General features: G+C 45.6%; 1 protein-coding gene across 1 annotated transcript in view; it reads left to right on the top strand.

Moving 5' to 3' along the window:
* The window catches only part of VPS13D (vacuolar protein sorting 13 homolog D), a 254,821-nt gene that overhangs the window by 12,888 nt on the left and 217,610 nt on the right, over positions 1-24,323 (top strand). The window contains exons 6-20 of the mRNA XM_080800390.1: positions 2,934-3,050; positions 5,527-5,631; positions 7,041-7,211; positions 7,632-7,732; positions 8,431-8,599; positions 8,759-8,860; positions 9,044-9,245; positions 10,713-10,892; positions 12,161-12,291; positions 13,136-13,211; positions 13,623-13,793; positions 14,789-14,919; positions 15,686-15,818; positions 17,836-20,049; positions 21,192-21,343. Coding sequence (XP_080656516.1) covers positions 2,934-3,050; positions 5,527-5,631; positions 7,041-7,211; positions 7,632-7,732; positions 8,431-8,599; positions 8,759-8,860; positions 9,044-9,245; positions 10,713-10,892; positions 12,161-12,291; positions 13,136-13,211; positions 13,623-13,793; positions 14,789-14,919; positions 15,686-15,818; positions 17,836-20,049; positions 21,192-21,343 — 4,155 coding nt within the window. The remainder of the gene's footprint in view (positions 1-2,933; positions 3,051-5,526; positions 5,632-7,040; positions 7,212-7,631; positions 7,733-8,430; positions 8,600-8,758; positions 8,861-9,043; positions 9,246-10,712; positions 10,893-12,160; positions 12,292-13,135; positions 13,212-13,622; positions 13,794-14,788; positions 14,920-15,685; positions 15,819-17,835; positions 20,050-21,191; positions 21,344-24,323) is intronic.

Raw genomic sequence — 24,323 nt, 5'->3', positions numbered from 1 at the left:
CAGGTTTTTCTTGCTTCAGCTCGTGTGAGTAGGAGTTTCCCTTTTACTGGTATTTCGCTTCGTTTTTGAACGTTGGACACTTACTTGCTAAAAGGAGGTGTACCTCCTTAGAAGCCGGGTCACCTACACCTTCACGACTCATCATTTCAGGGCAAATCACTTCACCTCTCTGGTCTCGGTTTCTTTCTGTAACACAAGGGAGGTTGCATACATGCTTTCTAGGTGGTTACATAGTGAATGGCAAACAGCCCGTGGAGGTGTTGAGTCTCTCACTGATGGATCTGGTGGTGGTTTGAGGGACTACAATGTCAGGGCTGTTGGCCACGTTTTCTGCTTTAATTACAGTTTTGTTTCATTCGTAAAGACTAGAGCAGGGTCCATGCTAATTTTTATGAGTGCCACAATAGTGAGCCTGTACTTAGTACCTATGGGGTTTTCCTGCAATGCTAAGGTGCACAGGCCAAATGGTTTCAAGGTATACAACTTCCCCCCGAATGCAGTCTGAGGTTGTTGGTTTCGTAACTGTCATAATGTTGAAAAAGAGATCGGTACATTTGAGGTGAGTGCTTTGAATTCTGTTCCAGGCAGTTTTATATATATATATATATATATATATATATATATATATATACACATACATACATACATATATATATATATATTTTTTAGCTGTCATTTTAAATAATCCATCATTATTATTTTTACTAATAGCTTTATTGAGATTTAGTTCACATCCCGTAAAGTTTACCCCTCTAGGGTGTACACTGTAGTGTTTTTGCAGGGTGTTTACAAAGTGCCTAGATTGCCACTCCTTAACTCCAGACCACTTTCATTACCCCCAAAAGAAACTCCATACCCACTTAGTAGCCACTCCCATTTCTCCTCTCCCTCCAGCCCCACACAACCACTAAGCTTTCAGGTTAGTGTTTTGGACATTTCGTATCCATGTGATCGTACGCCGTGTGGCCTTTTGTGTCTGGCCTCTTGCACTTAGCGTCATGCTTTCAAGGTCCCTCCATGTTGTGGCACGGACCAGTACTCGATTCCTTTTTATGACCGAGTAATGGATTCGGTCAGAGATATGGACGGTCAAAGATAAAGTTGAATGTTTGTGAAAGCGGTGAAAACAGATTTTATTCAGTAACTGCTGACAGAAGGGGAAAGAGCAGAGCTCTGTTCCAAATTATACAGAGGTGGCAGGGCCTTTTAAAGGGAGAGTGAGGCAGAGGGTCCTGTGGGGGAGTGCTCAGGTGGAAAATGACGAAGGGTCAGTGTCCCCGTGATAAGGCCAGCTGGATCTGCTGGCTGGGCTTCTGTGCTCCCGCAGAGGCTGAGACTGAGACGGGCCCTGTCCTCCCTGATGATTGCATTTCAAAGGAATGGCTCTCAGGTCCTTGCTTATAGGGGATACATACACATCTCATAGGGACAGAGAAAGGAGTCACAATTGTAAGCCCTTTTTGGTAAAGGCACTGAGAAAGGGAGGTCAGGGACCTATTGTCAGGCTTTGGCTGAAACAAACAGCCCTGAGCTTTTCCAGACGGGAACACAGAATGAGGCTGGAATGTCCCAGCGACGCAGGCTTAGGTGCTAGAAGCCGTGTTAAATGTGGTCCCATCTCTCAGTGCAGCAGGTTGAATGGAGCGTTCTTACTGAGAGGTTTTGTGGGTTTTGGGATCCACTGCATTTCGTTTATCTGCTCATCAGTTGATGGACATTTGGGTTGTTTCCACTTTTTGCCTCTTATGACTAATGCTGGTGTCAGCCTTCATGTATATGGTTTTGTGTGAATATGTTTTCAGTTCTCCTGACTAGATACTTGGGAGTGGAACTGTGGGGGTTATATGGTAACTGTGTTTAATTTTTCGAGGAACTTGCAAACTGTTTTCCAAAGAGGTTGCACTGTTTTACAGTTTCACCAGTGATGTAGGAACATTTTAATTTCTGCACATCCTCACTGATACTTGTTGTCTGTCTTGTGGTAATAACCACAGTAGTGGGTATGAGGAGCTACCTTGCTGTGGTTTTGATTTGCATTTTCTTACTGGCTAATGCTGAACACCTTTCCATATGCTTATGGTCACATGTATATCTTTTTTTGGAGAAATGTCTATCCAGAGCCCTTTTTCATTAAAAAAATTGGTTTATTTGTTTTTTATTGTTGAGTATTTTGTTGTTATTGTTTTTAGAGATTTTATTTATTTGAGAGAGCACAAGCAGCGGAGAGGGACAAAGAGAGAGGGAGAAGCAGGCTCCAAACTGAGCAGAGAGCCCGATGTGGGCCTCTATCCCATGACCCTAGGATCATGACCTGAGCTGAAGGCAGATGCTTAACTGTCTGAGCCACCTAGGTACCCCAAGAGCTCCTTATGTATTTTGGATTCTAGTCCCTTATCAGGTGCATGATTGGCAAATATTTTCTCCCATCCTGTGGGTTGTCTTTTCACTTTCTGTTACAAGTTTTAATTCACTGAAGCAGAGTATCTTTTTTGTAGCCCACCTCCAGGAGCCAGGGGAAATGAATAAGTATAAAATGTATGTGTCCTGTTGGTGTTCCTGTGTCTAGGCGTGGGGACACAGAGGCAAGATTAAGATACCATAAGAGACAGCAGGCCAGTTATCTAGATCCAGCAGTATTTCTTTTGGTGTTTTTTTTTTTTTTTTTTTAAAGGGGTCTTATGAAATGGTTTAATGAAAGTATCGTAGCTCTTTTCTGGAGGTAGCACCAAACACAAAGAAATGTCGTTCCTGTCCTTTGTGATCTTAGCTCTCAGGACTGTGGTTATAATTTTCGTAGTTTTGGACATGTGTGTGCTGTAAGCATTTGTATAAACTGCTGGCTGTGACTTTCTGATGCTCAAAGGCAGTTTGACGTCTGCCTGTAGTATTCTACCTGTAGCACATGTCTAAATGTGTTTTCCTTTGTTCTGCAGTTAAAAATTCAAGATGTCCATTTGCGCTTTGAAGATGGTATTACCAATCCGTCCCATCCTTTTGCATTTGGCATCTGTATTAAGAATGTGTCCGTGCAGAATGCTGTGAATGAGCCTGTGAGTATGAACTGTGCTTGCAAACTAGGAAGAAGGCACTGGGTCTTGGGAATTTGGGGCTCTGCCTTCGGTCATTTCATGTTCCCTAAAGGAGGCCGTGTTCTTTATCCCCATGTTCTTTGGTGGGAATGTATGTTTCTTGTCTGTGTCAACAGTTTAATTTGCCGAAGTCGGGAAATGGCCAGTTTTCTCTGACCTTTCTTTATTTCACTCCTATGTTAAATGTTGATGTGATCCCTTTCATTTTGTGCACAAAGAAACTGAGACACAGAAAGGGTTTCAGCTTTGATTTTTTTCTCATGCTATGTGTACTCCCAGGGTAAGCTCGTTCTGTTTCAGAGAATCAGCCATGCCCTGGGAATATTTGTTGATGCCTTCCACATCTTGAACCCTGTATCTACCTCTCTTCTGACCTTCTCGTTCGTGTCTTTAACTACCTATGGGACACCTCTGTGGTGTTTTAGGCTTGTCATAAGCAAAATTATACCATTATGTTCCACTGGCCCTTTATACTTCCCTGAAACCAACTTTCCCCCTTTATTCTCTAGCATGTTAATGAATGTTAAAACAAACAAAAACTAACATCTTTTGAGTCCTTTTATGTGCCAGACACTGTTCTAAGTGTTTTACATGATCATTGGATTCTCAGTACTTGTCACCCCCACTGTTAGCCTCACATTACATACAGCTAAGTATGCCAGGGCGCAGAGGGGTGGAGTGGCAGAGCCGGGTCTCGAACCCACATGGACCAGCTGCAGAGTGGGGGTTGGCAAACAGTGGACTGTAGAGCAAAGCCCCTCCACTCTCTGTTTTTGTCCATAAAGAATGACTGGATCACGGCCACACCTGTCATTTACAGATTGTTCGAGGCTGCTTTTCTGCTCCAGTGGGCAGAGTTGAGTCGTTCCAGTGGAAACCATACAGTCCTATGTGCTCTCTGACCCTTGCCGGAAAATGTTCGCACCCCTGCTCGGAGCACGGGTCCTGAGCCACTGTGCGCAGCTCTCCAAGCCTGTGCTCAGCCTCCTGGTTCTTATTCCTCAACCTCAGTATCCATCTGCTCGCAGCATCCTGCCAGTTGTCCTTGCAAAATGTCTCAAATATGTCTCTTCCTGTCGTCCTCACTGCGACTGCCTTCCTTCAGGATCCTGTATCTTTGGCCTGAGCTCATAAAACATCCGGTTTTCATGACTTCCTTGCTTCCATCCCAGGCCCTCTCTTCTTTCTAGCGCAGTGCTTCCCTGTCTCTTCCACGCCACGGCACACCACATTTGGCCAAGGCCCCTGGGGCCAATGCATGCGGCTGCCGGGGGCTGGCGGTGGTGAGCCAGCTAGTTCTAAATGTAACTTGAGCCTATAAACGTGCCCATCTCCCAGTACACTCAAGACTCTTTATCTCTAGCACACCAAGGAGGGAAGCTCCCCTTTGCACTGTTGCCAGAGTCCTTCCTGCTTCTCAGACACATCCCTGACCCTGCCGGCGTGCCTGCACCGCAGCCCTCAGTGGCTCCGTGTCTCTTGAAGTATCGAGTCCAAACTCCTTAGTGCGGCATAGACTGCCTTTCCTAGCGTGTTCGTTTCCTAGGGCTGCCTTAAAAAGTCACCATAAGTGAAATGGCTCAAGACGACAGAAATTTATTCTCTTTAGTTCTGGAGGCCTGAAGTCCAGAATCCAGGTGTTCGCAGGGCCGGTTCGTGTGGAGGCTCTGCGGGAGAAGCCGTCCCTCCTGGCTTCTGGTGCTTGCCGTTGACTTTCTTGCCTCCTGGACATGTGCCTTCCATCTTTGTCTCCATGTTTCTCCCCTGGGTGTCTGAAGGACCCCCGTCATCAGACCAGGGCCCGCCCTCATCCAGTATGACCTCGTTTTAATTGGATTACATCTGTAAAGACTCTTTCCAGTAACATCCCCTTCACAGGTTCTAGGAGGTCATGAATTTCTGGGGTGCGGGGGGGCACTGCTTCACCCAGGACACCTAGTAGCGTTGCAAGCTGCTTTCATTAGCACTTGACTCCCCACTCCAGGTGTGTGTACCAGTCCTGCCCTCCCACCATGAGTACGGTGCTCCCGTCACACAGATGTAGTCGCCATCCTCTGAAAACACCAGGCCGTCTGTGCGGTGGACCTGACGCTTCGACGTGTGTCCCCACCCTTGCCCCCTACCCTGCCCGGTGCCCAAACCATATACATCTTTTGAGGCTTATCCACGCGGCGACATTTTCTCTTTTGCTTGCTCATAGCCTCTTCTGTATTTTTCTTCTGCTTCCCTCTGCTTCGTTAAAACTGTTGCATGTTTGTGTCCCCAGTTAGCCGGATTTGGAACACTGTCAGAGCAAAACCATGGTTTAATTCAGTTTTGTATCCCCAGTGCCCTTGCAAAGTGCCAGTGCATGCCTCCTCAGAAATGGTTGTTGAATGGATGAATGAGTCTGTGAATACAGAGAGTCATGGTTTTTTCCTTCCCTGTTTTATCTCAGGTACAGAAGTTAATGCGGAAAAAGCAACTAGACGTGGCAGACTTCAGCATCTACTGGGATGCCCACTGCACTTTGTTGGGGGACTTGCCCCAGGTGGAGTTACAGGTAGGATTCTGGCAGAAGGCTCTGTGGGAACGCAGCACGGAAGTAAAGAGTGTGGGGCCTCCGCCACGTAGGTTTCTGTTCTGTGTGGCTCCGGTCGCCATTCCCATGTCCCTCTTCCTCCACGGGCCTCCAATCTCTAGTGGGTTTGCTTGACCTGCTTCGTCTGCATGTAGTTCAGAACGATATATAGTGTTTTGTGTATGTTTCATGTTTGTATTGCAGGCTAGGTTTCTTTGTGTTCTTTTTTTTCCGCTTAAAGCTGTATTTTTAAGATCAATGGATGTTGCTGTTTCTATTTCTGGTTCATTACTTCTGACTCCTGCATCATATTCCATGGCATACATCTAACATGCTTACATGTTCTTTAAACCATCACAGACTCGACACCCAGATTTTAAATGAACAAAACACCACCTCTGAAGAAGGTGCTTTCTTACTCTGTGTATATTGGAACTTCACCTCTGGTGGCATCCCTTTAAGAAATACTTAGAAACGCATTAAAATCATGGGACATAAAGTATTATTGTTTGTGAAGGATAAAAAATTCCGAGTTTAATCTTTTGGTAAAGAAATTGTGGGTGGTTTAAGTAGAATGCGGAAAAAGAACTCATTTTTCCCCCTTATCTAAGATTTTCTTTGGCTTGCATGCTGCTGTACAGAACGGTTTTGTTTTGCTAATTTGATTAAATAAATACTGTACATCCATATAGAGCACCACATGCAGTTATAGAAAATGCATAGAAAATAAGAACAAAGATTTTTATGATAACTATGGAATAGTCTCTAAAGATTAGTATTAAGTTTAAAGAACTGAGGTAAGACAGCATGCGTGCCATTTGTGTGAGAATGGTTAAAAAACCAGAAAATCATGGATCTGTCTGAACACAGGCAGAGTGCCTCTGGTGCGATACTGAAGAAACTGGTATTATTGGTTGCCTCTGGGGAGAATAATTGGGTGACTGGAGGATGGGAGTCAGAAGGAGATAGTCCACCTTTTTTTTTTTTTTTTTGAAAGATTATTTATTTATTTATTTGACAGACAGAGATCACAAGTAGGCAGAGAGAGAGGAAGGGAAACAGGCTCTCTGCTGAGCAGAAAGCCCGATGCGGGGCTCGATCCCAGGGCGCTGGGATCGTGACCTGAGCTGAAGGCAGAGGCTTAACCCACTGAGCCACCCAGGCGCCCCGATATTTCACCTTTTTTTGCCTTTCAGTTTTGAACCACATGAATGTTTTACCTGATAAGAGATACAGATAAAATTTTAAACAATGCTAGAGAGCTTTTAGATTCCTAGTTTTGCCCTCGTTTGGGATTCTGAGGTAATACACTGTAAATTAAGTAGTATACCAGCCTGTGACTTGAACCTGAAAACATTCGCCACAAGGACAGACATTCTTGTGACCCGCAGGAGGCCATGGACAAGAGCATGGAGAGCCGCGCGCACCACTACATCCTGGAGCCTGTGTGCGCATCTGCTCTCTTGAAGAGAAACTGCTCCAAAGAGCCCCTGAGGTCTCGGCACAGCCCTCGGATCGAGTGCGACATTCACCTGGAGACCATCCCCTTGAAACTCTCCCAGGTACTCTCTTTCTGCCCAGTGGCTTCTCTCCCTGGGGGACCAGTAATGGGGTCGAAGGAAGCATGGCGATAGAAGGGTCTCGATATTTCACGGCACCCCAGCGGGAAAGAGAGTGCCCGGGAGACCAGTGTCGTGGCCAGTGTAGTACCCACTGCATGTCATACGGTGGGACTGGGCTGCTGTCCGGTTAGTTTTGATTTGGTTCTGAAGCACGGACCAGAGTCCGGGACGTGCAGCGAACACGAGTACTGCACTGTCAGAGAGAAGTGCCACCTGATGCTGAGACGTGGTCTCGGGTGCGCCCTGGATTTCCATGCAGTGGCCTGACCAATACGAATTGTATTTGGTAGAGATGGGCGTCAACCAAGGCGTCAACGTCAGTATTAACCTAGTTACTCTCTCTTAACCTCTGCTGAAAAGCTGCAGTACCGGCAGATCATGGAGTTCCTCAAGGAGCTGGAACGAAAGGAGAGGCAGGTCAAGTTCCGAAGATGGAAGCCCAGAGTGGCCGTGTCTGAGAAGTAAGAGCTTGCGAGCGACCTGTGCCCCTGCCGTGCATTGTGGAGCGTGGCTGCCCTTGTCCGTGGGTCAGAAATGGGCCTCACTGTCCCTGGCACGTGGCTGGAGCTAAAATACAGTTGGTTTTTCCGACCCTTAAAGTGTCATTTCTGTGGTTGACCTGCATGGATGTTCTTACTGTCTGTTTTAGTGGTGTTGGGGGTTTGCTCTCAGGGAGAGCACAGGGGAGTTAAGGTCCTTCCGTCTCACTTAGCAAGTACACCAGTGCTGCTCTCGTGGGATCTGTGTCGCCAGTAACTTAGTAGTGATCTCTGAGCCTGCTTCCCTGTGTCCATGCTCCCGTGGTCTGGGTAGCATTTAGATAGTACGCCTTATAACTTAGGGAGCAAAAGTCAGTGTTTTCCTATTGCAGTGATAGACTGGGGCGGGCCAGTGTATTAAAAATTTTCAAGATCCTGTGTATTTCCATGGCTTTTCCGAAGTATGCCATTTAAAATCTTTCGTGTCCAAATCCTTGCTAATTATCTTAAGATAGTCTTTACCCTGTGGTCACTGGTTGATTATCTGTCAGTGGACAGCACTACTATTATGGGTGATTCAAGCCAATTGCGTCATATGTTATTATTGATGTCGAAGTTGAGATCTATTATTTGATATCCTTTGTGTGAGAAGTAATTAACATTGTTATGAAACATCTCAGCTGCCGAGAATGGTGGTATTTTGCTCTGAATGCCAACCTGAACGAGATCAGAGAGGAGAGGAAGCGCTGTACCTGGAACTTCTTGTTGCACCGGGCCCGCGATGCCGTGTCTTACACCGACAAATACTTCAGCAAGCTGAAAGGAGGCTTGCTGCACGCAGACGACAGGGTGAGGGGACTGTTGTTACCTTCCTTGTTTCTTGGCTTCCAGTGGGAGCGTGGGGACGCAGATCAGTTCCCTCATAGGACTTGTAGGGGTTTGTGAAGGTGACCAGTTTCTCTGGAGCCCTAAGACCCGTTTTGTTTGTTTTTGTTTTAACCCAAACAGGAGGAGATGCGTCGGATTGAGGAGGAACAGAGCTTTGAGGAGTTGAAGATTTTGCGTGAGCTGGTTCATGAGCGATTTCACAAGCAGGAAGAACTGGCGGAGGTAAGACATCCTCCATGGGAGGGCACGCTCGGACCCTCCATGCTCAGAGAGCCTCAGTTCCGACGGGCTGTGTTTCTCGGTGGGGGCGGCGGGGGCGGGGGCGCGGCGGAGAAGAATCCGTGGGACATCTCAGCTTGTTTCTGTCTCTGGGGCCTCATATTTGCTCATTTCTGATTGACGCAGAGCCTACGAGAGCCTCAGTTGGATTCTCCGGGGGACTCCCCTGGGGACCCGGAGACGAGTGGAGGCAGTGGGATGCTCCAGTACCTTCAGTCCTGGTTTCCTGGCTGGGGTGGCTGGTACGGGCAGCAGACCCCTGAGGGGAGAGTGGTCGAGGGGCTGTCGGCAGAGCAGCACGGACAGTGGACTCCCGAGGAGATCCTAGGTAAGGGGGGTGCGGACCTTCACTTGCCTGCCCTTGGCTGTCGTGAAGGGAGACGCTTGGTTCGTGAAAATTCGTCTGGTATTGGTGCAACGGCCCGTGGTGTTTGTCAAATAAAAGAAGGAGATATTTGTAAAACAGTTCATCTTGCATTCGTAGATTCAGATGGAGGAAGTTTTTGAGAGAGAACTTCATTCGCAGCTTCAGTGCCGCACTGGAATAACAAGCACAGTTTCAGAGCGGAGTGGCAGCAGCGACTGTAAGAGAACGAAGCAAGTTCAGGAGGCTTGAACTCTCAAGCTGGGGGATCAGTCCAAAGCCGCTCTTTAGAGCCGTGCTGTGCAACACGGTAGCCGTAGTCACAGATAGGCCACCTATCTATTGACTTTATATATATATATATCTGGGCCACCCAGTCGCCCCTTTATATATATATATATATATATATATATATATATCTGGGCCACCCAGTCGCCCCTTGATTTATATTTTAAAAAATATTTGATCGAGGGGTGCCTGGGTGGCTCAGTGGGTTAAAGCCTCTGCCTTCGGCTCAGGTCATGATCTCAGGGTCCTGGGATGGAGCCCCGCGTCGGGCTCTCTGCTCAGCGGGGAGCCTGCTTCTCCTTCTCTCTCCCTGCCTACTTGTGATCTCTGTCAAAAAAAAAAAATCTTAAAAAAAAAATTTGATCGAAGCAAATATACATAAGACGCACACGCCATACTTACATAGATTGGCGGCTTCCAGAGTGAACATTCCTGTATAACCTGCGCGCTGATAGAGAAATAGAACACAACCAGAGGGCTTTGTGCATTTTGTACGCTGTCCTGCATGTTACACTCTTTTTCCTGACCTGTAACACCATCGATTTGTTTATCCATTTTCAAACAGATGGCTATTTAAATTCAGATTAATTAAAATTAAAAGAAAAAAATTCTGTTTTTTTCCTTCAGTTACACTAGGCATGTCAGCCATGGAGCCCAAAGGTGCCTGTGGCTGGTGGTCCCTGAGCCCGCTGTGAGGACATAGAGCATCTCACCGTGTTGGGCAGTGTGGGTTATGCTGGCCTCTGTTCTGAATCTTCACATCCTATCGGAGAATGAGCTGATAAGATCTCTCTCTCTCTCTCTCTCTTTTTTTAAAAGACTTTAAAAACTTATTTGTTCATGAGAGAGAGAGGCAGAGGTAGAGGGATGCGGGACTCGATCCCAAGACCCTGGGATCACAACCTGAGCCAAAGGCAGGTGCTCAACTGACGAGCCACCCAGGCGTCCCTGATAAGATCTCTTACAAAACACTGGGATCATTTTGCATTGGGGATGAAGCAATTGTTCATGACTTTGGAGTTCTTCCCTGAACAAAGGGGAAAACTGTTCAATAATGTCATCATCACTGTGATCTTTGGGGCCAGGGGCGCTTTTTGACTTTTCCCGTGTGTTCCCCTAACATCTTTCCTTCCTCATGCTCAGGCACCGAGGAGTTTTTCGACCCCACCGCCGACGCGTCCTGCCTGAGCGCCTACACGAAGCGGGACCTGGTGTTTGCCACACTGAACGTGCAGCTGCAGCGGGGCACCGTGACACTGCTGCACCAGGAGCCGGGCGGCCTGTGGGCCGAGGAGCGCGCCTTCATGCAGCTCGAGTTCTCAGGTGCTGCCCCGCAGAGCCACGGGCTGCTCTCCCCTGGCCCTGGCATCCGCGCGAGTCTCCCTGGTCATGGTCCTCACGTTCCAGCGGGCTGCTGTGAGCGCGGGATGGTGGGAGGCAGAGTCACTGGGGGAGTACGGGGCTCGGTACCCGCGAGCCTCCGATCGGAGCATTCACCAGCCGGTCGGCACAGAGGCCAGTGTCCTGTGTGTCTGTAAAAGACGCTTATTTCATCTGTATCGTGGGTTCCCTGATCCTGGACTCGGCCAGCCGCACCGTAACTCGTGCCTGAGTGAAGCTTACCTGCTGGAGGGCCTGGCACACAGCGTGGGGGCCGCTGTGAACCGTGATGTCACCAACAAAAGGCACAAAAATGTGAACCGCTTGGCACTAAGTAGACCCCGAGAGGGGCACATGGGCGCAGCACGATGCTCTCTGGGTCACCCTCGGCTGTGAGCGTGCACTTGAGGTGACTCAGATTTGTTTCTGCTGTGCACATGTCCTCAGAAGCTCCGAGAGGCTGGATTGCGGGGCTGTAAATTAGTTTTAGTGAGTAGGTGAATTCACAAACATGGAACCCACGGATAACGAGGACGGGCCGTGTTTGACATGTTTGTGACTGGATTAAAGGTGTACTACGCAGATGCTGGTTTTTTAACATCTCACACAGACTTTTATTTCGGTGTAGAAAACAGCCGCTTATCTCAGTATTTTTTTTTTTTTTTAAGATTTATTTATTTATTTATTTGACAGACAGAGATCGCAAGTAGGCAGAGAGGCAGGCAGAAAGGGGGTTGGGGGGAAGCAGGTTCCCTGATGAGCAGAGAGCCCGATGCGGGGCTCGATCCCAGGATTCTGGGATCATGACCTGAGCCGAAGGCAGAGGCTTAACCCACTGAGCCACCCAGGTGCCCCTTATCTCAGTATTTTAAAGGTTAACAACCAAAAAGAAAAAAAAAGCCATTTTGTTTGATTTTATCATCTTGAGAGCAGACATATCATCAACTTAGTGTGAACCAGCAGGTGGCTTGAACTCAATGGTTACATGCTCTGTTTAGAATTCATTCTGCGGGGAAACTTCTGATATCCCTTGTGTAGTTACAGAGAGAGATTTATACAGACCCAGGGATACATGAATAGGATTTTTAGTTCTACTTTCAAGGAAAAAGACATCATATTACCCATCCTCTGTAAAATATTATAGCTCAGACTTGTAAGATACTTCAGGTTATCATGGTGTAGTATCAACTCTTACACTGTTATTTTTGTAGGTGTGAAGCTGCTAGCAGAGTCTCTTCCTCGAAGAAATTCCTCCTTGCTCTCAGTCCGGTTGGGTGGACTGTTTCTTCGAGACCTGGCCACAGAAGGCACCATGTTTCCCCTTCTGGTGTTCCCGAATTCAGTACGTACGGCAGTGGGATGGCTACTCTGTCCCGGGTTGGGTGGACTGTGGTCTGTCTTAGGTGAGCAGTAGGTAATACTAACTCAGTTCATTCTGACGTTCGGTCATGTTGAGAAAGAGGGGCTGATTAAAAGCAAACTTGAATTTAGTAAGGTTTTTTAATTTGCCAGAGAGCGAACGTTGGAGGGTTTTACGGCAGTGCCTTCTTCCTCTCCTCTGTCGTAGCTGCCGTGGAGTAGTTTGCTCCGTTTTGGAAGAAAATGCCATCAGCACCACTGTTTTCTGCATTTCAGGGTCACTGTTCGCATCTCCTCTGCTGGAGTTCATTTTCATGCATTCTGACCCTAAGTCACTGATAGGAAGTCCCTTCTTTTTCAGAGTTCCAAGAGAACCACTTCAAGTTATCTATATATTTGTAATCTTTTATAGTCAATATACTTTATTAATTAGATCTTTGATCTTAATTAAGTTGGTAGAGGTACGATCAGAATAGCTGAGCATTTAGCTACTTGCTCTGTCTGATTTTTTTCAGGGGGTGGATTGCGGAGAGGGTGGGAGTACAGTGTGAGCGTCTGCAAAGCCTTACATACTTCCTGCTCATTTAGGAATCTTTCATTAGACACACGCACTGCCGAGGAGCAGAGTAGTACACTGCCCATTTTAGCTTAGAAAAAGGCACAAATGAGAGAGATCAGTCTGCAAGTCCTCTCATCCAATGTCAGGTGAGTTTTGATTTGGAGTGCTGAGTGAGAATGATGCCACAGGGCAGGACTTGAGGAAGTGTGTGCACAGCCAGTCGTCTCTTCTCACCTGACATTCATGCATTTTGTGTGTGTTTTAATAGCAAAAAGAAGTTGGCAGAGTCTCACAGTCTTTTGGTCTCCAGACAACATCTGCAGACAGAAGTGATCATAACCCCGGTAATTTGTAGTATGTTCTTAAAACTAATCCTTAGAAATAAGATGATTACAGATCAGTAGTCTTGGTCAATTGTAAGAGGGAGTGTGTCCTGTTTTGTCCCAGCAGTTTGTTGTGTGGCTCTGTGTTTGTTTTGGAGACCGTGTTCTCTGTTAACACGTGTGTGACCGGTGTTCACCTGTAGTGCTTCCAGGGCCTGGGTTTCCATAATGGGAGTGAGTATAGCAACCCAGTCTTGAGGATTCCTGTTGAGGCGGTCCTCATTAGGGTCTCTGTTTCTATAGAATTTTCGTAAATGAGAACTAATTAGATTTAGAAAATGTCTTTTTTTCCCAGAATTCCTTACAGGTTATCAGGAATAGGGTGAGTGTTTTTGCTGTGTTCCATTTTCTTTCTCTGGTTCTTCCCTTCAGCTGCGGACCCAGATGACCCGGTTTTTGAGATGCTGTATGAGAGAAATCCAGTGCACAGCCATTTTGAGAGGCGGCTGAATGTCAGCACGAGGCCCTTGAACATCATATATAATCCCCAGGCTATTAAAAAAGTAGCAGACTTTTTCTACAAGGGAAAGGTTCATACCTCAGGTTAACTTTTTTGTTTGTTTGATCTTATGTTACTTTCTATAGACATCTTTCTTGTCATTTTTAGTGCTTTGGACAAGGGTTATTATACACTGAAGTGACCTGGAGTGGCTGGAATCAAAAAGGCCTGGAGGGCCCGTGGGTAGGGTTGTCCTTAGTTACGGAAACGAAGAGGTGTCCTCGGAAAGTTACTTTTCCGAAAGGGATCAGTATTAAATATTTTCTTTGTCTTTGCTTCCATTTAGCATGCTTTAACAAATAGCTTCCATTCTATTAGGAGGGTGGTTTCCTTGGCTACCCAGGATATTCTAGGCCAGTGAATTTAGGAGGAACGTTCAAGAACTTCCCTGTAGATGGCGGGGTCAGTGGTCTGTTTCACCTGCTTGGCGCAGTGTGGAATACTGCAGGGCTCATCCTTGCACTGTTCTCTGTCATCATTGCCTTATTCACGCCTCCCTTCATTCCCAGGAGAGATTTGAGACCGTAGGAGCAGAAAAAGCACTCTTGTTGACAGGCGAAAACAATAGTCCTTTCCTACATGTATCCCCTCTCTCCCTCCTTATAACAAGGGAGCTATTTTAGTTTTTGGACCAGTTTTTGAGTCTTTGTGTCAACAACAGCTGTAAAGGCTGTGGCTTTATTGCTCTGTCACTGGTAGAATATAGAAGGCATTTCCTTCCAAATCCCACATTCTCTTTTAACGTAGCGGTATGCTTTCACGATGTAGAATGGTCTGGGATCGTTCAGAAAATGGTTCAAGAAAATGCTAGTGACTTAGGTGCCTCCCCCCCAACCCCCTGCCATGGCTGGGCCCCCATCGTTAATCCCCTCTGGTTACCGCACTCAGTGCCAGCGCGGGAGTAGGAGCCGTTGTACAGACGTTGTACAGACATTGTACAGCTTCGGTGGGAAGTCGTGGTGAGAACAGATGTTGCAGTTGTCTTTTCCACCCAGCCGCTTGAGAATTCTCACTCTCCCGTGCATCTCTAATCTTGCAGGTTTTGGCTATCAGTCTGAACTTGAGCTGAGAGTGGCAGAAGCTGCCCGAAGACAGTATAACAAACTGAAGATGCAGACCAAGGCGGAAATCCGACAGACGCTCGATCGTTTGCTGGTGGGGGATTTCATCGTAAGTGGGGCAGGGGCCGGTGCTCCCTCTGTCAGCTTCTTCCCTTCCTCTGGTTGAGTGTGCTTGTTTCAGCTACAAGCATGGAGTTCACTGAAAATAGGAAATCCTTCTTAGCTAGCAAAAAATAAAATCTCATGGCCTTGACAGGCTGCCAAGAATACAAACGAATGGGGGCACCTGGGTGGCTCAGTGGGTTAAAGCCTCTGCCTTTGGCTCAGGTCATGATCTCAGGGTCCTGGGATTGAGCCCCGCGTCGGGCTCTCTGCTCACTGGGGAGCCTGCTTCCTCCTCACTCTCTCTCTGCCTGCCTCTCTGCCTACTTGTGATCTCTGTCTGTCAAATGAATAAATAAAATCTTAAGAAAAAAAAGATTCTCTCTTAAAAAAAAAAGTAGGAATATTTGAGTTTCATCGTTTATTGGAATTCCATAATTTTGACCATACTGTGAGATAGTAAATCCTCTAACTATAGAAGCCGGATCTTTCTTAAGCTGTGAATCACCACGATCAAAGAGCAGACAACCCCAGTCCCGTAATTTGCTAATTTTTTTTTCCTCCCACTTCAAACATTTGCCTGTGGTAATGTCTCAGATCCTTCAGCATGTGGATCTACTTTTGTTTTAAACTTTTTGCTCTGATACCATTGACCTTAAAGTGATCCAATAACCCCTGAATGCGGCTTTCAGAAAGCCTTGAGCCCAACCGGTAAAGCTGTTTAGTTTTCGTGGTTGTGGTTACATGACCTCTGGTTTATTTTACTTCTACAGGAGGAGAGCAAAAGGTGGACCGTGCGACTAGATATTTCCGCCCCTCAGGTGATCTTTCCTGACGATTTCAAATCCAGGAACCCCGTGTTAGTTGTCGTGGATCTAGGGAGAATGCTGTTGACAAATAGCCAAGGTACGGTGTGCACGAGACGTGGTGAAGACGGACACCGCAGGGGTTGATCTGCCTGTGCTTACCCAAGTAAAGCTTAAAAAACGCTTTCCAGGGGCACCTGGGTGGCTCAGTGGGTTAAGCACTCTTGATTTCAGCTCAGCTCATGATCTCAGTCAGGGTCGTGAGATCGAGCCCCGAGTCAGGCTACGTGCAGAGAGTGGAGCTGCTTGATATTCTCTCTCAGTCTCTCTCTCTCTCTCTCTCTCTCAAAAAAAGGGCTTTTATGACATCTTAACCGCAAAGTTCACTTATTACTTCTTTTATGACAGCTGTATTGGGATATATTTTTAAATGGGCAGTTCAGTTGTTGTTGGGATATTGACAGAATTGTGCAATTTACTGTGTTATCTAGTCCCAGAACAGTTTCATCAACCTGGGAAGACGTTCCAAGCCCTTCTGCTGTCACTCTCCATTACCCCTTCTCCTGTGCCCTGCCAACCATTAATTTCCTGTCTCTGTGGATTTGATTCTGCTGAACATTTCATACGAATGCAGTCATGCAACTGTGGCTTTTTAATGTGTGGTTTTTTTCATGTAGCCTAATGTTTTCGAGTTTTATCTATGTTGTAGCTTGTTGTACTTCATTCCTGCCTGTGGTTGAGTAATATTCCTGTGTGTGAATATACCACACATTTACTAAGCGTTTGTCAGTTGGTGGACATTTGGGTTGTTTCTGCTTTTTGGCTACCACGAACAATGCTTTATGAACATCTGCGTATAGGCTTTCGTATAGACATATTTTCAACCTCTTGGGTATTACTTCCGTGTGGAGTTGCTGGGTCATATGGTGACTTTGTGTTTTACATTTTGAGGAACTGCCAGATTGTTTTCCAAAAGGGTGGCACCATTTTACTATCTTACCAGCAATGTATGAGGGTTTCTATGTCTCTACATCTTTGCCAACACTTGCTGTTATCTGTCTTTTAGATTATAGCCATTTTTTTCTTTTTTATGAATGTGAAGGAGTGTCTCATTGTGGTTTTTATTTGTATTTCTCATGAAGCATTTTGGATTTTAAGAAACACTATTTCTCAGAACTTATTTCAGAAATAGAGGTTTAATCTCCTTAGGGATATTAGGGACATACATAAAAAGAGATTCCTGGAAGGTGATTTCATTACTGTTACTAGATCCAAAAAACATTTATTGTTTACCTTGAGATGGGCAGGAAGGAAGAGGATTCATGGGGTAAAAGGTTGAGGAAGCTTCTCAAATAATCTCAATCTTATCTTCACTGAGAAGACCCAAAAGAGAAGAGGTAGAGGATTCGAACAGGAGTGGGAAAGTTTGGTGCCACGGGGAATGTTAAAAGGGAATTAGATCTGAAGAAAAGCACCTCACACCACGGAAAGTACCTACTTGAACTTGTAAACCGTAAACATGGAACAGAGACGTGGGTGACAGAACCCAGTGGTGTGATTTTGTAGTTGACTCAGCCCTGAGCAGTAAAAGACTGGACTGTGGAAGTCTGTGGAAGAGAAGGGTTGAATTGTGAAATCGGGCTTGGGTGTGACGCTGTGAGCTTGCGAGCTCTGAGCTGGGCATTTGGGGTATTGTTGAGTAAGACAGGTGAGGCCTGGGTTCCTTTGAAACATTCGGGGTGGGGGTGGGGGGACCAGACGAGCACACAGACAGATACAGGGAAAGGTGAACAGTCAGCTGAGAGTGAGGTAGGAATGGTTAGGGAGAGCAGATGGTGGCTGAGGTGGGGAAGCAGGTCATTGGTTTCTGCTCCCCGACCTGCGCTCTGCTGTCAGCAGGCCTCCATCTTTCCTCTCTTGCGTTCTGATTTCACAATTACTAGACAAGTTCATATCAAAGAAATGGTAAGATCAGAATATCATGCTTAGAGTTTTCATCCCTGTGTTTTTTTAGATTGGAGTTGGTTGATTTTCTCTTTTTCCTTAATCGTTACGTTAAAGGAAAGAGTAAGGAAGGAGCAGACGTATACTTTGCCTCTTTTTTTTTTTATCTGCAGATGACTCCAAGAGGAAAAGCGGGGATGGGCTAGCATCTGAAGAGGACCAGTTTAGTGATGATGAGTATAAGACGCCCCTTGCCACACCTCCCAGCACCCCCCCTCCCGAGACAAGCAGCGGTAACGGAGGGAAAACAGTGCCATTTGCTGAGATGGAATTCAGCGCAGAGCAGCTGCAGGCACATCTCATGAGCACGAAGATGTATGAGAGGTACTCCCTGTCATTCATGGACCTCCAGATCATGGTCGGACGAGTGAAGGACAATTGGAAGCACGTCCAGGATATTGACGTGGGACCAACGCACGTGGTCGAGAAGTTCAACGTTCACCTCCAGTTAGAACGTCGCTTGATTTATACTTCAGATCCCAAGTACCCCGGAGCCGTGCTCTCAGGCAACCTCCCAGACTTGAAAATCCACATCAATGAAGAGAAAATATCTGCTCTGAAGAATTGTTTTGCACTCCTGACCACCCCAGAAGTGAAGACTTCGGACACTCAGTTTAAGGAGAAGATTTTTCCGCAAGGCGGGCAGCGGGGCAGTTTGCAAGACTCAGTAATGAATTTAACCCAGAGCTTTGTGATGCTGGAGCAGCATACCCGGGAGGTTCTGGTGGAGTCACAGCTCCTCCTGGCCGAGTTTAAGGTGAACTGCATGCAGCTTGGTGTGGAAAGCAATGGTCGGTACATTTCTGTGCTCAAGGTATTCGGGACCAATGCTCACTTTGTGAAGAGGCCTTACGACGTGGAGGTCTCCCTGACCGTCCACGGACTGCTCCTGGTGGACACAATGCAGACGTACGGTGCCGATTTTGACCTTTTGATGGCTTCGCATAAGAACTTGAGCTTTGATGTCCCGACAGGAAGCCTCCGGGACAGCAGGGCCCAGTCTCCTGTCTCCGGATCCAATGCGGCCCACCTCACCAGTGCGGCCACACTGAATGACCCATCGGCTACTGGTGTTTCACTTGACAAAATTCTCACCAAAGAACAGGAGTCCCTCATCAAGCTGGAATATCAGTTTGTGAGTTCGGAGTGCCCGTCGATGAACTTGGACAGCACTCTTCAGGTGATTTCAGTACAGGTGAATAATCTGGATATTATCCTAAATCCGGAGACAATTGTGGAGCTGATTGGTTTTCTTCAGAAATCTTTTCCCAAGGAAAAAGATGATTTGAGTCCTCAGCCTTTAATGACCGATTTTGAAAGAAGCTTCAGGGAAGAAGGAACTTACCAAGCTACGTATGAACAGAACACTGAGGTTGCCGTGGAAATCCACAGGCTTAACTTACTGCTCCTTCGGACAGTAGGGATGGCAAATGGCGAGAAATATGGCAGAAAAATTGCAACTGCGAGCATTGGCAGCACCAAAGTTAACGTCTCGATGGGTAGCACGTTTGACATGAATGGTTCTCTCGGCTGTTTGCAGCTCATGGATTTGACTCAAGAGAACGTTAAGAACCAGTACGTTGTCAGCATTGGGAATTCTGTAGGCTATGAAAATATCATCAGCGACATTGGCTACTTTGAATCTGTGTTTGTTAGGATGGAAGATGCAGCCGTGAGTGAAGCTCTGAGTTTCACCTTTGTTGAGAAATCCAAACAGGAGTGTCTTCTCAACCTCAAGATGGCTTCCTTGCATTACAACCACTCTGCCAAGTTTCTGAAGGAGTTGACGTTGTCCATGGATGAGCTGGAAGAAAATTTTCGAAGTATGCTGAAAAGCGCAGCTACCAAAGTCACCACGGTACTGGCTACCAAGACGGCCGAGTACAGTGAGATGGTGTCACTCTTCGAAACGCCAAGGAAGACTCGGGAATCCTTTATCGTAGAAGAAAATGAAATGTATGGGTTTGGCCTCACTGGGTCTCATTCTGACACTGTAAAGCTGATCTTGAACATAAACATTGAATCCCCTGTTGTGTCTATCCCTCGGAAGCCCGGGAGTCCCGAGTTGTTGGTGGGACACTTAGGACAAATATTCATCCAGAATTTTGTGTCAGGAGATGATGAATCCAGAAGTGACCGTCTGCGGGTAGAAATTAAAGACATTAAGTTGTATTCTTTGAACTGCACCCAGTTGGCAGGGAGAGAGGGTCCTGGGTCCGAAGGAAGCCGGGGGTTTTGCTCTCCTTCTGGCTCTGCCAGTGCCAACAGTCAGGAGGAAGCTCATTTCACCCGACATGATTTCTTTGAATCTTTGCATAGAGGTCAAGGTGAGAGTGTAAATCTTTTGTCTCATTTTGTCAAAAGATTCCAAACCCAGTGTATGTGGTACTTTGCATAAAACAACAATGAAAACCTCTTCTTTTAGAATTATCCCCAGTGAATATTTAATCGAATTTAAGAAAGAATTTTAATAGGATTCTTCCTATCAGGTTGGTATGTTTTCAGTTGTTCCCATTGGATACCATATTTGGCAACATAAGAATTTTTATTTTTATTTCATTTTAAAGTGGCCTCCTTTAACATTGGATGAATGCCCATTTACGGGAATGCTTCAAAGGGTGGGGTCTGTTAGAGTATTATTTAATTTGGTGAAATCCATCTGATTTTTTTCAGTTCTAAGGTGTAGATCTTTGCTAGTTAAATATTGTAGTCCAAGATAGCTGGGGGGTTGACAAAAGTGGGATGTGAAATTTAGTCTGTGGATATGATATTTTCCTTTCAGTATTCCGTCATCTTCTGTAAGGGGTTGGTCCAGGGTTCTGGGAGTAAAATGCCTCCATTTATGTTCTCGATCTGATCTCCTAAAACCAAACACTTCAATCTATTAGCTTTGGCATCCACAGACATCAGCCTGGCTCTCCTTATCGGTAAAGAAATTTATGCCTTAGAGGGTTTCTCCATCTGTGGTTCTCAGATGTGAATTTGCCAGTTCACTTACGTCCTGACCTAAAGATTGCTTTCTCTGCTTGGGATAAAAGGTGTTCACTTAGAACCTGATATTGTTCTTGATTTTGATGTCGGCCCAGTAAGAGGGATCAATCCGTCATTGAAAGCTGGGTTAGGATGAGCAGTTTGGTTTGGAAAATGCTGGCTTGGGAGGCTAAGAGAAGCTTAGAGACCTGGCCTGGATTAATGTTCACCACATTGTGTTTTGAAGCCACCAAATGGAGCATGTCATGAATATATTGTTTCTTTTTGTATATAAATTTACGTTGTACCTCTGTTTGCTATGAATTTTGGTCTGGGTCTTGCTATGAGTTTGCACTCAGTCATAGACCCTAGGTGCCAGGTGTTCTGCCCTTTGGGTCTAGGGGTAACTCACAGGCTCTATTTTATACACCCTATACTTCAGCAATAATGCAGTAAGCATTAGTATTTCCAATCTGTCATTTTCTCTCTGTCATGCCAGCTTTTCACATCCTGAACAACACCACCATTCAGTTTAAACTGGAGAAGATTCCTATAGAGAGAGAATCTGAATTGACTTTCTCCCTTAGTCCAGATGACCTAGGAACTTCTAGCATCATGAAGATCGAAGGGAAATTTGTCAACCCAGTTCAGGTAAACATGTATTGATTTTCATTTCTGGGCAGTTGAAGTCCTATATTTACTTTATATCATAATAATATGTTCGTATCTTATTACATTATTTGTATATATAAAATGTTAGAAGGAAAATATGTAAATTCAAGGAGACATTGTGACTGTCTATTACTGTTGGTAACTTGTTCTGTGAATGTGGAGCCTTTTCACTGTGTCCCAGCGATGTGTCCCATCGCTGGGGAACCAGTCTTGTTGGCCCTCTGCATGTGGAAGAACGGTGAGTTCTGTAGAGAGAGGAGGCAGATCGTTAATTCAGTTGCCGTTCAAACACAAGCAGAGTTACTGCTTAAAAAGTCAGAACCTGTCTTTCCCAGGAGGATATAGTTCTTGTCACTCTTTTGACATACTTGGCTCAGCCTGTAAAACAATCTGATTATTTGAGCTGTTAACAGACCCTCTAAAGGGAGAATTAGTCTTGCCCTCTTTGAAATGAAATGGGCCCGGGCAGGGATTTCATGTGGGTGTGTGCGTGCACACGTGCTTTGGTGTAGTGAGTATGCCCGTGTGTGTGGCGAGTGTATGTGTACACAGCTATCCTATTTCCTTCAAAAGTGTCATTTCTCCTGCTTTCACAGGAACGAGCACAAAGAACATATCATTATAAAACAGCAGGGACAGGTGATCTTAGGACAGTGGACCGTAGCCTTGGGCAGTAACTGGTCACTAGTCTGTATCTGGCAGCTGCTCTGGAGAAACTCAGGAGTCCTGTTCATAGAGCATGTTCATAGAGCATGTTCCGTGGTTCCTGGATATGGGTCCCTGGGTGAGAGAACTTTCCCCAAAGCTGTCCCATCTTGGCTAAACTTTTGCATTCCTAGTTGTGGCTACTAGGGTGACTTTTTCACCTTAAATCTACCATACAGCATGAATTCTGTTGGATTATATTGACTTACTATTCTTTTTTTTTTTTTTTAATTTATTTATTTGTTAGAGAGAGCGAGCAAGCACAGGCAGACAGAGTGGCAGGCAGAGGCAGAGGGAGAAGCAGGCTCCCCGCCGAGCAAGGAGCCCGATGTGGGACTCGATCCCAGGATGCTGGGATCATGACCTGAGCCGAAGGCAGCCGCTTTAACCAACTGCGCCACCCAGGCGTCCCTTGACTTACTATTCTTATGGTTACCATTCGCTTACTGTGGTTTTTAATGAAAACCTTCTAAAAATTATTGTAAATAATTTTTAAATTATTATTTAATAATTAATTTAATAATTTTAATTTAAAATATTTTATTATAAAAAATTTAAAACGCACACAACAGTGGAATAGTTTTTTTTTTTTTTTTTAAGATTTTAGTTATTTATTTGTGAGAGAGAATGAGAGAGAGAGAGAACATGAGAGGGGAGAGGGTCAGAGGGAGAAGCAGACTCCCCACTGAGCAGGGAGTCCAATGCAGGACTCGATCCTAGGATTCCAGGGTCATGACCTGAGCTGAAGGGAGTCACTTAACCAACTGAGCCACCCAGGCACCCAGCAGTGGAATAGTTTTAATGAATCTCGTGTACCCATCACTCAGATTCAGCAGTTATCAGTATTTTGCCGCATTTGTCTCATTTTTCTCTCTCCTTTTTCTGGCGGCGGAGGGGGAGGGCAGGGTGGGTTAGAAGGAGAAAGAGAATCTCAAGCAGGCTCCACGCCCAGTGCAGAGCCTGACTCAGGGCTTGATCTCACACCCCTGAGATCATTACCTCAACTGAAATCAAAAGTCAGATGCTCAACCAACTGAGCCACCGAGGTGCCCCTTTTGGTGAACTATTTTAAGGCAAATCCCAGAGTCGTACCATTTTTACTGCCATATATTTGGAAGGTATCTCTATAGTCCACATGCATTTTCTTACATAACTTCAATGGTATTATGATGTCCAAATGAGGATTCCTTGGTAACATAATAAATTTTAATCTATTTTCAGATTTCAGAGACATTTTTGATTATTTAAAAAAAACCTTCTTTTCACTTTTGGTTTGTTTGAATCAGTATCCTAATGAGACCCTGTACGTTGCATTTCCATAATATATTGTGTGGGTCTGTGTTTAGTTTCCTCTCATTCCCGCCCCCCCTCATTAATGCTTTGTGAGAGGTAGGTCAGTTGCCCTGTAGATTATTCCACATTCTGGATTGGGCTGTTTGTTTATGGCATCACTCAGCTTGTTCTCCCACATTTCCTGTAAGCTATACCTTAATTCTACAGGTTTAACTGGATTCAGGTTCTTTTTTTCTTGGCCAGAACACTTCGGCGGTGGGGGCTATGTACGTCACATTGCATTATATCAAGCGGCACATAATGCCTGGTTGTCTCTGTGTTAGTGATGTTGAACTTGATGATTGTGTGCAGGTGGCGAGAACCCGATCTGTCCATTGTAAAGTCCTCCCTACAGGGGCTTCTTCCACGGATCAACTCTGATGGGATACATGAGTTGACTGGGGCTGTTAAACCATCACTTTTCAATTCTGTCATTTCTGTATCTGTTTGGAACTCCTCTGTTAAAAAATTTCCCTTAAGTATATAAAAAAACTTGTTTGAAAATATTTTTAATAAGTTGTAATTAAACACAAAGTAATGGGAGAGGAAACATAGGTGATTTTGGCTTATCATTATTATCATTACAAAGCACTCTCTGTGTAGCTGAACTAAACAAAGGTTATTATACTAACTGGGGATGATCGGTGAGTTTTAGAACCATGAGTCTTGTTTCTCAGTCCTGTGGTAATCACCACACTGGACTTTTGGTGGCATTCCCGTCAATTTCTGCAGTTGTTTTTGTAGGGGTAGAAAGAGTGATTTTACTGATTCAGGCCTACAGTCAGCAGTACTTACTGAACACTGATTGTGGAAAGATTATTTTGTGAGGTGCTGGGGGAGGTAGGGAGATGGCCTCGTCAGTAGACATGGGCCAGTGAGAGGTTAAGGACAGAAAAGAAACAGAAGGGATAGTCCCTGCTGT

The sequence above is a fragment of the Martes martes genome (assembly GCF_963455335.1).
Source record: "Martes martes genome assembly, chromosome: 4".
Lineage (NCBI taxonomy): Eukaryota > Metazoa > Chordata > Mammalia > Carnivora > Mustelidae > Martes > Martes martes.
This window is presented reverse-complemented; position numbering and strand designations above follow the sequence as displayed.